The 12,595-nt window shown below is 37.6% G+C and overlaps 1 protein-coding gene across 2 annotated transcripts; it reads left to right on the top strand.

Moving 5' to 3' along the window:
• The first annotated feature begins 4,308 nt into the window (after positions 1-4,308).
• On the top strand, positions 4,309-6,349 carry LOC113054806 (GTP-binding protein Di-Ras2-like). Of its 2 annotated transcripts, none has more exons than XM_026220617.1 (2): positions 4,309-4,594; positions 4,877-6,349. In XM_026220617.1, exon 2 carries the CDS (start codon positions 4,881-4,883, stop codon positions 5,478-5,480), a length of 600 nt encoding a protein of 199 aa, XP_026076402.1. In that variant the 5' UTR covers positions 4,309-4,594; positions 4,877-4,880; the 3' UTR covers positions 5,481-6,349. The 2 variants fall into 2 exon arrangements, with proteins under 2 accessions (XP_026076402.1, XP_026076401.1); XM_026220616.1 differs by having other exon boundaries at positions 4,862-6,349.
• Positions 6,350-12,595: the final 6,246 nt, after the last annotated feature.

Raw genomic sequence — 12,595 nt, 5'->3', positions numbered from 1 at the left:
TCGTCAGGCATGCATTTATTTTAATCAAAAATACAGTAAATGCAGTTAAATTATGAAATATTATTGCAATTAAAAATTTCACGTTTCAATTTGAATGTGTTTGTTTGTGTGTGTGTGTGTGTGTGTGTGTGTGTGTGTGTGTGTGTGTGTGTGTGTGTGTGTGTTTGTGTGTGTGTGTGTGTGTGTATAGGCCTAGTGATGGTAAAGCTGCATTTAGTTATCGTCAGAATCGTGACTCCAGCATTCATTGTCACATGATCTTTCAGGAATCAGTCCAAAATGCTGCCTGAAGAAAGGCACTGAATTTTTAAGTAAAAGTCACCAGAAATAATTTCACTGAAGTGTCTTCTGTTGTCAGCAGGGGGCAGCACAGGGCTTGAACTCAACTCAAACTCACATCTGTTGTTCAGAGAGTACACCAAGACATTTTTAAATTATGAACAGATTTTTGATATCACATTATGTGTGCACTGAGCTATGCTTGATCTATATATTTGGTCAGAACATCTGCAAAAACAAAAGTGACATTTTGTTAATTGTGGAAAATCTCCCAGTTTTCATCAATGTTTTTCAGTTTTGCATTGATTTTTCAGCAAAAAAATAAAAAATAAATGGTTCATACCTGGTGTATGTGAGAACAGAACAGATTGTCTAAAACATTCGCCTGGTAACTCATCACAGGAAACATAAAGTCAACCCTGTATGCATTGGTTCTGAAGCCTTATAACAGACCTGAACAGAATGACAGATACTGTAACCTCTCAATACTCTTCAGGAACTGCTTGAGCTACTGAAGACGCAGTGACATCCGCACAGGTATTAAAGCAAGAGTTCACCCAAAAATGAACATTTGCTGAAAACTTTCTCATCCTCAGTCCATCCCATATGTAAATGAGTTTGTTTCTTCATCAAATTTGGAGAAATGTAGCATTGCATCAGTGTCAGTCCATCAGCGACTTGTGAGGTGAAAACATGTTTTTAACTTCAAACCTTAAATTTGAGTCCTTTATCCATAATATTGAGTCCTTTATCCATAAAAAAGTTGTCTTTTCTGAATCGAGAGATAAATCTGTAAAGATCAAGCACTGTTGACAAACCAAATCAGTCCAAAAAGAGAGTTAATGATGGATTTTTACAGCTTTTCTCTTCTCCAGATGTGAACTGATGGACTGGAGCGGTTTGGATTACTTCTGGATTATTGTGATGCTTATATCAGCTGCTAAATTTCTCCAAATCTGTCTACATGTTGGATGGCCTGAGGGTGAAAACATTTTTGGAAATATTGTATCTCCAGTGCAGTTCTAAAGAGTTTTGGCATGTAACCCCAGTTTCATTATAACATGAAGTGCTGACCTTCAGAGGAAAAGCAATATCCCTTACTAAAGTCCACGTTAAAGCTCGGATATGCTGTGTAAATGGACAAAGCGTGTTACTCACCTACCTGCTTGACTGAAACTAATATAACTAACCTTAAAGGAGACATATGATGCTTTTTAAAAGATCATTATTTTGTGTATTTGGTGTAACAGAATATGTTGACATGCTTTGATGTTCAAAACCCATTATTTTTTTCAATACTGTACATTACTGTAGTTCCTCTATGCTCTGCTCTCAAATGCTTCATTTTCTAAAAAGTCCCTCCTTCTGACAAGAACAGTCTGCTCTGATTGGCCAGCTGACCCATTGCATTGTGATTGGCCGAACACAGCAAGCACTCGTTGGTAATGTAATGCCCCTTTCCATAATCGTGAGCTTCATCTTTTAAAATAAATGTAAAGACAGTTAATAATGTGCTTAGTTTTACCATCAGTTCAAGCCCGAAAGGGGAACAGAGAGGTGTGACACAGTGATGAAGCTCGTATGGACAGTTAAGACAACTGACTCCACTATGTGACCATGTCTCTCTCTCTCTCTCTCTCTCTCTCTCACACACACACACGCGACATAAAACTCTGCATTTGAACATTCAATAGCAAATACTTAAACTAATAACAAAACATACTTCCAGAAGCAGATTCAGAAGCACCAGATTGTCATAGTAAAGTCAGAATGACCTCCTCTCCTAGGTTCAGGAAAAGGTTGTCTATAAAATGCATTGCTGTTTGGTTGTAAGTATCATAAAGATTAGATCTACTTTCAGAAGGCCAAATAAAGTGCTTTCGCTTCCTCCTAGATACACACACATCTCCCTGACATGACTGCTTCAACACGAACTGTGTTACTGAAACCATGCCTTCTTTCTTTGCGTGAACATTTGGGCGACATTACACAAATATTTCCACACAGTGATGTAGACACGTGGGGCGTGTTTAAATGAGCTTTTTTAGGGGCGCGTGGCAGAGTCTTAATTTTATAAAACATATCTCTTTGGATTCTAGACTTTAGTAATCTTATGACCCCTTTATGATCAAGAACTTGATCTTCACACGCCAGCGGTTCAGAATTTGGTGAGTTAAGGATTTCAGTACCATGGACAGGTCTCACGATGGGATCAGCTGTTGACACACTCACTGCAGAAAATCTCTCATCCTGATCTAACCCAGAGGCCAGTGTATTGATGTCAGTGACCAGAACATCATGCCCATGAGGCAGAGGAAGAGGTTTGCTGAACAACATTTCAGAGACTGCTCACCACTGTCTTTTCAGACTGTACATCTGGCACAGTGTTCCTGTGAGTAACCGAAAAGCAGATAATCATCCAAAACCTGTATCCTCTGGTCCTTGTCTCTCAATGATGATAAAGCTGCTTCTATTTACCTGTGTGCTGTCAAAATAAAACCCTACATCAAAGTTTATATCCATCAAAATTTGAATTAGTGTGTTTCAAATCACAGTATGTTGAAATGAGTATCCCAAAGATGTCTACTATTTCTACTGGAAATTCAAAGCACAGATTCATGCCCTTTTTGGTTGTTGGCTAATATTGCCACTTTGGAGGAGGATTTAACGCACATTCTGAGCTATATTTGTGAAATACATTTGAACATTAATTTGTGCATCATTATGCAAACACATAATGTGATTTCTCAACATAAGACCCACGACTGGAGAATAAACATGCTTCTTTTCTTTCCAATATGGTAGGATGAATTGTTGAGTATAGCATAAATTAAATAAACTAAAATGTGGACTGGGTATAAAAGGATGCTAACTGTGAAAAGATGATTGACACACTCCTGCAAAGACCTCGCCAGGCATTGGCACAAATCCTCAGGAAAGACTACAGGATCCAGACGAGTCCTCTGCTCAGTCTGACCTGTGTTGCAGCCTGGTATTAAACCGCATGCTGGTTTCATCTGTTCAGAAAAGTAACCATTATATTCCATAATAACAAAGAAATCAAATTGTAGTAATTTATGCATCATGAGGAATATCTTATGCACCCTCCAGAAGTTTGCATTCTGCAAGTGAACGATGCCTTGTGGTGCCATCCCAAAGAGGTTCAAAATCACTCTCACAGACCTTTTCCTGGACTGTGTCCAGCTGATGGTATGACCTCCCAAACTCAATTCCAGTCTTTACCTAATTTCAGAAAACAGCTAAAGACTCATCTTTTTCGCCAGCACTTAACCAGCTAATACTAGCACTTACCTTTTCTTTTCTTGTCCATCATGTTGTTCTAATTTGTAAGTCGCTTTGGACAAAAGCGTCTGCTAAATGATTAAATGTAAATGTAATTGAAAAAATGACAAGATGACAATTCAGCACCTCGGAGGGCGCAGCCCTCAAAATGAGATGCATACCAATGCTAGCATCCTAATCTTACTATTTTGCCGTAGAAAGATTTAAGACTAGATGCTAAAGTAGAGAAGTATGCTATGCGCTTCTGAATTCAGCAACAGCTTCTGCATGGAGAACTCACAGCTCCAAATCTATGTTAGATCTCTCCTTTATATAGTCATATGTGTTCACTTACACATAAAAATATGTTTTCTGCTCAGTAATACAAAAATAAATCTGTATGAAAATAAGCTTTGGTATGCTCACAGTTTACAGTTTCATCACTTACATTTTATTTATTTTTTTCCTGAGGAGGCAATATTTTTCAGGTTTTGTGAAGTCATAGACAAATCTGCTTATAAATGGTTAAATATAGGCTATGCAGGAAAAATAAAGCCAATCACAGTTTAGTATGCAAATATTATGCCATTGCTATCTGTTCACATTTTGAATAGTAAATATTCAGTCTTGTAAAATTTTTATCTTAAATATCTTAACTTCGCAAAAGCCTAACACTTTGCATTGTATAAAGCGCTTCAAAGGGTGACTCGACACAGATGTAACAACTAAAGCAGAAGAACGTAATAAAGAAGTCTGTATGCCTGGCAAACACTATAAAAACGGGATCTTGAGGAATACACAGCATGTCTTAAAGAGGGATGTGTGGGAGACGCAGAAATCCCTGGTGACGTCACGGGAGCGCTCGGGAGCGCGTCAGCACTGCTTCCAGGAAACAGCGCTCGCGCTCTGAAGACCACAGTCGAGCCCCAGAAGCATCTTCAGAGGAAAAACAACCGACATCCCATCGTTTCCATCGTCTACCGCGACATGACGAGCGGGATTTAAAATTACCTCTTCATACGTCAACATTTAGGTGAGTTTCGAATCACATTCACGAATCACTTTTGTTTTTATACAATATTTATTATTTAAATCACACTATGTTTATTAGGTACAGTTGTCTGTATATCAAATGGTCTTAAAGGTATGGTTAGGTGATGCTCACAGTTCACGGCTGGGTTGTCTCGGTCCTTTATCTTTCTGCATCACATCCCGAGCCACATTGTAGCCTACTGAAGTGTACATATCAGTAGATAACTATTATACTTGTGTACTTGTATTTCATTATCATTCCCTTCAGTTTTTTTATATACAGCACTATGCCAGAGCAAAGCAATGATTACCGGGTGGTTGTGTTTGGAGCCGGTGGAGTGGGCAAAAGCTCCTTGGTCCTGCGCTTCGTGAAGGGAACCTTTCGCGAGAGCTACATCCCCACCGTGGAGGACACCTACAGGCAGGTGATCAGCTGTGACAAGAGCATCTGCACGCTGCAGATCACAGACACCACGGGCAGTCACCAGTTTCCTGCCATGCAGCGTCTGTCCATCTCCAAAGGACACGCCTTCGTCCTAGTGTACTCCACCACCAGCAAACAGTCTCTGGAGGAGCTCAAGCCCATCTTCGAACAGATCTGTCTGATCAAGGGGGACATCGAGAGCATCCCAATCATGCTAGTGGGCAACAAGAACGACGAGGTGAGCGCTCGTGAAGTGGAGAGCAGTGACGGAGAGGCCATGGCCAGGAGGTGGAAGTGTGCCTTCATGGAGACGTCAGCTAAGACAAATCACAACGTCAAGGAGCTGTTCCAAGAGCTGCTTAATTTGGAGAAACGCAGGACTGTTAGCCCTCAGATCGACGGCAAGAAGAGCAAGCAGCAGAAACGAGCCGAGAAGCTCAAAGGCAAATGTGTGGTCATGTGAAAAACCAAAACCAAAGTGTGCTTGGAAAACCAAAACGGTTTCACTTTCAGGACACTGATGCTCTGGCTAACACTGTTTACACCTCAAGACAAGAATATTGGACATACACTTACCATAGTGCATTTGCAGGAACAAGGACTGAGACAAACGTTTACTTTCTTTCTTCTGTGGATCACAACAGTAACATCTTTGATGACTACGTTGGCTGCTCATTTCCATATCACAAAGGTTACGCTTTAAATTCGTTACTTCAGGAATTATTTCCTTGTTCTTTGACACAATTTCCTGTGGAGAAAAATGCCTAGCGAGCCAATGTTATCATTTTAATATAACTTTAGCTTCTCACTGATGTGATTGTGATGCTGCTACAGGTTTGCACAGATTTGACCCTGTCCTAGACCACATAAAAAGAGAAAATGCCTGGTAAACAGAGGTTAATGTGCATGTGCATCTGTTATCAACAATGTAGACTAACGAAAAGCAGTGCGATCAGTCCTGCTCATAGCTTTAAATCTGTGATGTGGAGAGCAGCGTTCCTTACAGCACAGGCTGGGATACAGTACATTAATGTGCTGTACAGTATAACAAATACGTCATATATGGCAGTTCATGATTACATGCATCATCTGGAGCAGGTAGTAGTCAACTAAAACAAGCTAAAAGGTTTTTGTTCGACCTGCAATTTATTATTAAAGTAAGGCTGCTATTGTTTTATTTTACTTCCATATGCCTTAGATTGGACTTTCTTTTTTTGGAAAAAAAAAAGAGTTTATAAATGTGCATCTCCAAAAAGAAAGTTGACTATTTTCCTAGCACAGTATTTGTATCGAGGCATATTGTAGTATGAAAGGAAAGATCAGCTAAATTCACATGAACATGAATAACCTGTTAAACTTAGATTATCTTTGTATTTTTGTCTAGATATATTTACCTGAGAAGCAAATGACTTAAGATATTAAATCTTGTTTTCTGAAAAAAAAAAAAATATTTGCTTAAAAGAGGAAAATAGGTGTCAATGGGGTAAGAAAATTAATAATTCATTCACAGGAAAGACAAGTGTTTTTCTGGTCTCATTGGCAGATATTTTTTCTTGTTTTAAGCTAAACTTATAGTTTTTTATAGAAAACAGGACTTTATATCTTAAGTAATTGAGCTTTCCTTAAGTAAATGAATCTTGATTTAATAATGTTTAGATATTTGTTATGGAAAACAACAAAGATACTAAGTAAGAAAATCAGTTTTTGCAGTGTGGCTGAGTCAGTTCTGAATATTGTAAACAATAATGATATTAAATATTATTTATTCATATTTAAAGTGTTCTTTAGAGTAAACTATTATGATCTATCCACTACATGTTTAGTAAAATATCAGCAAGTGCTTTTGAGTGCGATATATCTATTTTGTAATTCTCTATTTTAGCATGACAGTGAAATATAAATCAAGTTCAAGTGCTACACTGTATGTAAACTCTCTTGTGGTGATGTAAACGGCTGTATATTAACTACAGTAGAGTACTGAAGACCTTTAATGTGATACTTAACTTGAATCTGTGCAAATGTTGCTTATGAGAATTTGAATGGATGCAGGAATTGCTTAGTCCCAAAGCTTACAGCGGGTTTCTGTTATACGTCTGATATATATGTCTGTATAGACATCATGTGTGCCTACAAGATTAAATGAATGTATTATAGGTCACAAGAATAAATATTATTATGCGTTAAGCTGATTCACAATACTGTATGTGTTACTGTACCGGGAGTGTACTTGAATCATCCATTAACTAGAAATGTAACATTCACACATGGAAACATTTTAAGGGTTGCTGTAGATTCAAATGATTGTGTTAAGGTCAGTCTACCAGCGGTCCTTACTCAAACAGATGATGAGCGCTTGGCTCTGAGCAGAACTGATGCTGGTGTGTGTGTGAGGAAGAATGTGTGTGGTATTTAGACATGTCAGAGTAATAAGGCTCGTTACCGGCGAGTCAAGGCCTGCAGTATAATAGAGCCCCTGCCAGCACTTAACAAGCCTCAAGTGACCATGAGCTCTGCCAGCATCATCCTCCGTTAATCTGAGTAAAACATTCTGCTGTTTAGAAACGAGAAAAACTAGCAGCAGCCTGACAGTAATACGGTCAGCAGTTTATAATGACCATAAGAAACTATATACACTAAGTAGACATCGAAAACGCCTCTTTTACCGCCGCACTTACCGCGACGGCGGCGGTATAAAGTGCATTTGCAGCTTTTGACCACTGAGTGGTGCTTTAACCACAAGTTATCAAACAAGCGCATCAAAGCACATTTTCGCAAATAGACGTCAGTATATGTAGAGAGTTAGGAACAGATAGAAATATAATTGCTATTCAAGAATAATCTGTCCCTAGTTGTCCAGTTAAATATGGTCTACAGTATATAAAGCAGATTGGATGCTCATGATATCAGACATCTTTGATGTCAAACCTAACATGAGATGAAATACAATTATTATTATTATTATTATTATTATTTATATTTTTTAACTAAATTTACTAAATACTATATTCATTTTTTAAAGTGCTTTAATCCAGGCTTATACTATAGTTCTATAGAATTCATACTATAGAATATACTATAGAATTCATATTTGTTGTTAATACATTGATAATACAGTTATATGTGTTCCTGTAGCTCAAGTGGTTACGCATTGTGTTAGCAAGCGCAAGGTTGGGGGTTCAAATCCCAAAGAACACCTCGTTAGGAGAAAATTGTTAGCCTGAATGCAATGTAAGTCACTTTGGATAAAAGCGTCTACTAAATGCATACGTTTACATCTAAGCTAAAATTAAACATTTTGTTAGAGTAGCCTTTTGTAGTCGGTTCATGACGGCTGCCAAGCCTGCACTGAAGAAGATTTTAGATATACAAAGAGGTGAACTCATATTACTGTGAAAGGGAGAAAGTGGGGATTGTCATATTTAGTGTTAGTCACTTTCACATTGGCTGCAAAAAAGGTGTAAACCTTTGCTTATTCATCATGTTAAACTCATTGAGTAATTAATGTATCCACATAGCCACACGAAACAAAAGATGTAAAAAAACAACAACAACAACAAAAACAGGACTAATCAACCCATTTAATAACTGGAAACCAATTACTTAGGACAAAATTATTCATACCAACCTATTTCACTGCATGCACTTGTCTATTAAGTCCACAAGACAGTAGGGTGTCCCAGTCGTCATTGTAGCTGCCAGGAGGGTGCTCCCGAGAGCTATGCCCTCGATGCACACTTCTGTCGAGCCTGTACTGAGGTGAGCTCTGCAGAAGACTTCTACATGACAGCATTATGAAAGTGTTGACTCAGAGGAAGACCACGAGGGTTTAGAGTGTGATTTGGGACAGGGCCCTGGTCAGAACTCCATCCAGCTCAGATTGGACTTCCACTCTACATTTGTCAGAGATAGTGAAGTGTACTGAGGTCTGTCGTCATGCATACATCATCCGCTCTGATGCATACTTTCACCACACTATCTTGATAGACAGCTCATGGACGATATGTTACTTTCACCGTGCTGTTGTGGTGAAAAAAATAAAAAATAAAAAAATAAAGCAATCGGTTTCTCCTTTACCATATTTAAAGTTTATGATGGATGGATACACATTCATCACACTGTAAAAAGTGCTACACCCACACAGTAGGTTTTATATATTTTAAATAGTTGTAATCTAGTTTATTTTATTTGTTTTATACTAAAAAGTATAAATATACTTCCTCTTTACTTAAAATATATCACTTTTTATATAACAATATATTTTAAATAAAACTATTGCAATTTATTTGGGTAGCTTTTTGTATGAGTTTGTTGTGTACAAGAAATTTTATAAAAGTGAGTTGACATACACAATTTATTTGAGCAGCTGTCGATGTGGCATGTGTGTTCATCAAACTTAAATATTTGAAATAAAAAACACATAAAAAATAAGTTGGATTTATCCCTTCTTCACTGGCGGGGACTTTCCCAGGCAGATGCTTCCTCGGCACTTCAACTGTTTGCACGCTGCAACGGATCTAGATTTCACAGACTGATTAACAAGGTAAGTTGTGCAAGTTTTGCCAATTTATTGGTGATGTAAAGTCACGCAAAATTGTTCACTCAACTAGGAAGCTAAAGTAAGGTTTGCAAATTGTACTGTATAGATAGCTATCCTGCACACATGGCAAGCTAAGTTGGCTACACAGTGCTAAGCAGTGAAGTCTTGGAGGCAACGATCAGAAGACAACAGCAGTTAAGACCGTGTTGTTAATATGAAATTAAACAAGTGCTTTAGTCATCCCTATTATGTATTAAGACTACTTTGGCTTTAATTTTACCAATAATATCACTTTTAATCGTTAGTTATATATATATAATGTATTTCAAAGTGTTGTGTACTGTAAATAAAGGTGACTTGACTTATTTAATTTCATCTTAATAACACAGTCTCCGGTGGGGCATGCAGCTGTCCTTGGTGCTCATGTTATCAGCAGCAGAGTTACCCACACTCTATGACATTGTCATGGTAGACTTCACTCTGGTCACATGCTCTAGTCAAAGTATCCGTCTAGTATCCATCACCTTAAGCAACTAAAGTACAATTTTGACTTTGTGTCTTATCTGTCTTCTACCAGTCTGCTATATTCATCTCATTACCTGTTTATCTGACCAAACTCTTGATTCTATTTTGTCTCCCCAATAGAGTCATGATGAAACAGAGGTGCACGCTGAGCTTGGCAGTTCCCCACTGAAAATATACACGTGCCATCAGCCAAACACGATTGGGATTATCATACAGTAGAAGGACAGCCCGTGGTCAGAGGTGTGCCAAACCTGTAGAAAACCTCCTGTTTGGACTTGTCTATGCCCACAACCTCTAATATCACTCAAATCTGGTGTATACTTCTGAGATATATCAGAGGCGCTTTGTGGGATTGGACCCTATGCATACTTTTGTATGTTTTGTAGGCACTGTTAAAAGTGACACTAGTTGACATTGAATAAATGTTATTGTCTTTAATCTGTCTTCCCATCTTTTTCTTCTTCAATTGAATTTGTAATTGTTATTGACAAAGTCTGTTTATGTAAAGTGATTTACTGTACTGCTTAGAATATAGACATTTAGATGTATTTTCTGAGGTTATAGCCAGGACTTAATTAAAATGTTTATTCACATTTGATTAGGTTAAATTTACTTTGAGCATAAAGTTCATAAAAATTAACTAAAATGAGTACAGGTTACTTGTATCAACACATAAATGCGTTACATGTACCAAGAAAATTAGGTTTATCTAACTGACTAATATTGCACTTATTAGTTAACTCAACTTGATTTTGTTGTGTTTGAATTAAGTTATTTTACAGAGTTTATTATACTTGAAAAAGGCTGCAAGTTGACTCAACTTAAAACATCCAATGCAGCCACTTGCCTCACTTTTTATAAGTTTGATCTAGGTATTACTTTTTACAGTGCAGTCAGTAGGTTAATTCTAGCTAGCATCAGAATGTGCTGACAATGCTAAACTAAGGTTAAAGTTAGTGTTTAGGTTAGTGTTTGTTTCAATGTGATAGATGTGATGACCAGTGCAGAAAAACTATTTATACCATTGCCAGATATTGGTTACATAAAATAATTCAAATGTAATTTATGCCAAACTAACTCAACTGAAGCAAAATACGAAAAAAGTAATAGATAAATGTATATTTTTATGTTTTTCTTAAAACAATTTGTGACAATCTACGGATAACATAGGCTATTCCTCCCCATTTTCGACATGCACAAAGTAAACATTATCTGGCAACATGCATTAACATATGCAGTTAACTTAATTACAGGCCAAGTAACAGTTACTTGAATTGATAACTTACTGGTAAAGTAAGAAAATTTAAATAATGCCATTTGGTTTATTAGTTTTTTTCTCGGTCTTTGGGGTTTTGCTAAGCCATTACATGCTGCAAATGGTTGTGTCATGAAAAAGTGGAGATGGAGATTGGAGAATTGCTCTCCACTGACTTAATGTCCATTAAACTGCAGCTGATGCTCCTGTCGAAGCTGCAAATGCATCCTGATAGTGTCCTGATAGTAGTGGACCCAAGAAGATGTGATGACGCACAACTGCTCTTTAACTGCACTTCATTATTGGTGCCATATATCCTCCATAACATCCGTTCACCAATGAACCGACTGTCTTCATGAGGTGACCACACATCAGTGCAAAACAGCACAAATGAGTCACCAGGACCAACACCAATTTCCCCCCCTTCACTAGTGGTTTAACTGTTCTATAACTTGTTTTATTTAAACAGTATATACAATGCTGAATCATATTATTTTACTTTACACTGTGGCAGGCAGCTTCAAATACAATCATTAGACTGGTGTTGACTCGTGACTCGTGTCTGAAGCCAAGCAGTGTGTGAAAGTGTGTATGACTAAAGTGTGAACAACACAAGAGCAGGGAAGTCATTAGAATTCAAAACGTTTCCTTCCAGAGGACATTAAACCCTTGAGATGGAGACAATCCCTTATCTCTAACTCACTTGTGAAGACAACACTGCACAGGTTAAATCTTAGGCCTGTGGTTAAAAATACTGTAGTTTCATAACAAACCGTGTTCACAATGCTTAGTCATGTAAAGCAGCCTTGTTGACAAGTTTGGGTGAGTAAGGGCAACACTCACTAGATATAATAGTACCTTCAGTGCCCTGTAGTTGGCGCTATGACTTCTGCTGCAGAAGAAGCTAGATGTCTTGCCAAATGTAAAGTGTAATTTCAACAGTCATTACAAATGTAATGGAGTACAGAGTATAGATACTTATTCAATAATGTAGTGAAGTAGAGTAAAAGTTGTTTATATCAGTAAAACTGCAGAGTATCCAAAAAGTGAAACTAATTATTGAAACTAATTACATTTACTGAAATACATTACACATCTGCACTGAACTCAATGAAGTCTACAGACATCCTGACCAGCGTGACCATTAACACCAGAGCCAATCCTGATGACCCTTAATTTTAGAAAGAGTAATAAAATGCCACGGTAGCCGAACTGAGGGTGCAGGTGTTTTCAATGGAATGGCATGAATTGTGTTTTTGAA

The sequence above is a fragment of the Carassius auratus genome, chromosome 35 (assembly GCF_003368295.1).
Source record: "Carassius auratus strain Wakin chromosome 35, ASM336829v1, whole genome shotgun sequence".
NCBI classification, from domain to species: Eukaryota; Metazoa; Chordata; class Actinopteri; order Cypriniformes; family Cyprinidae; genus Carassius; species Carassius auratus.
The sequence above is the reverse complement of the archived record's forward strand: the minus strand, read 5'-3'. Positions and strand labels throughout refer to the sequence as shown.

What these genes read in the sequence shown, in the direction of transcription:
- LOC113054806 (XM_026220617.1), top strand. Translation starts at nt 4,881, where the DNA reads ATGCCAGAGCAAAGCAATGATTACCGGGTGGTTGTGTTTGGAGCCGGT.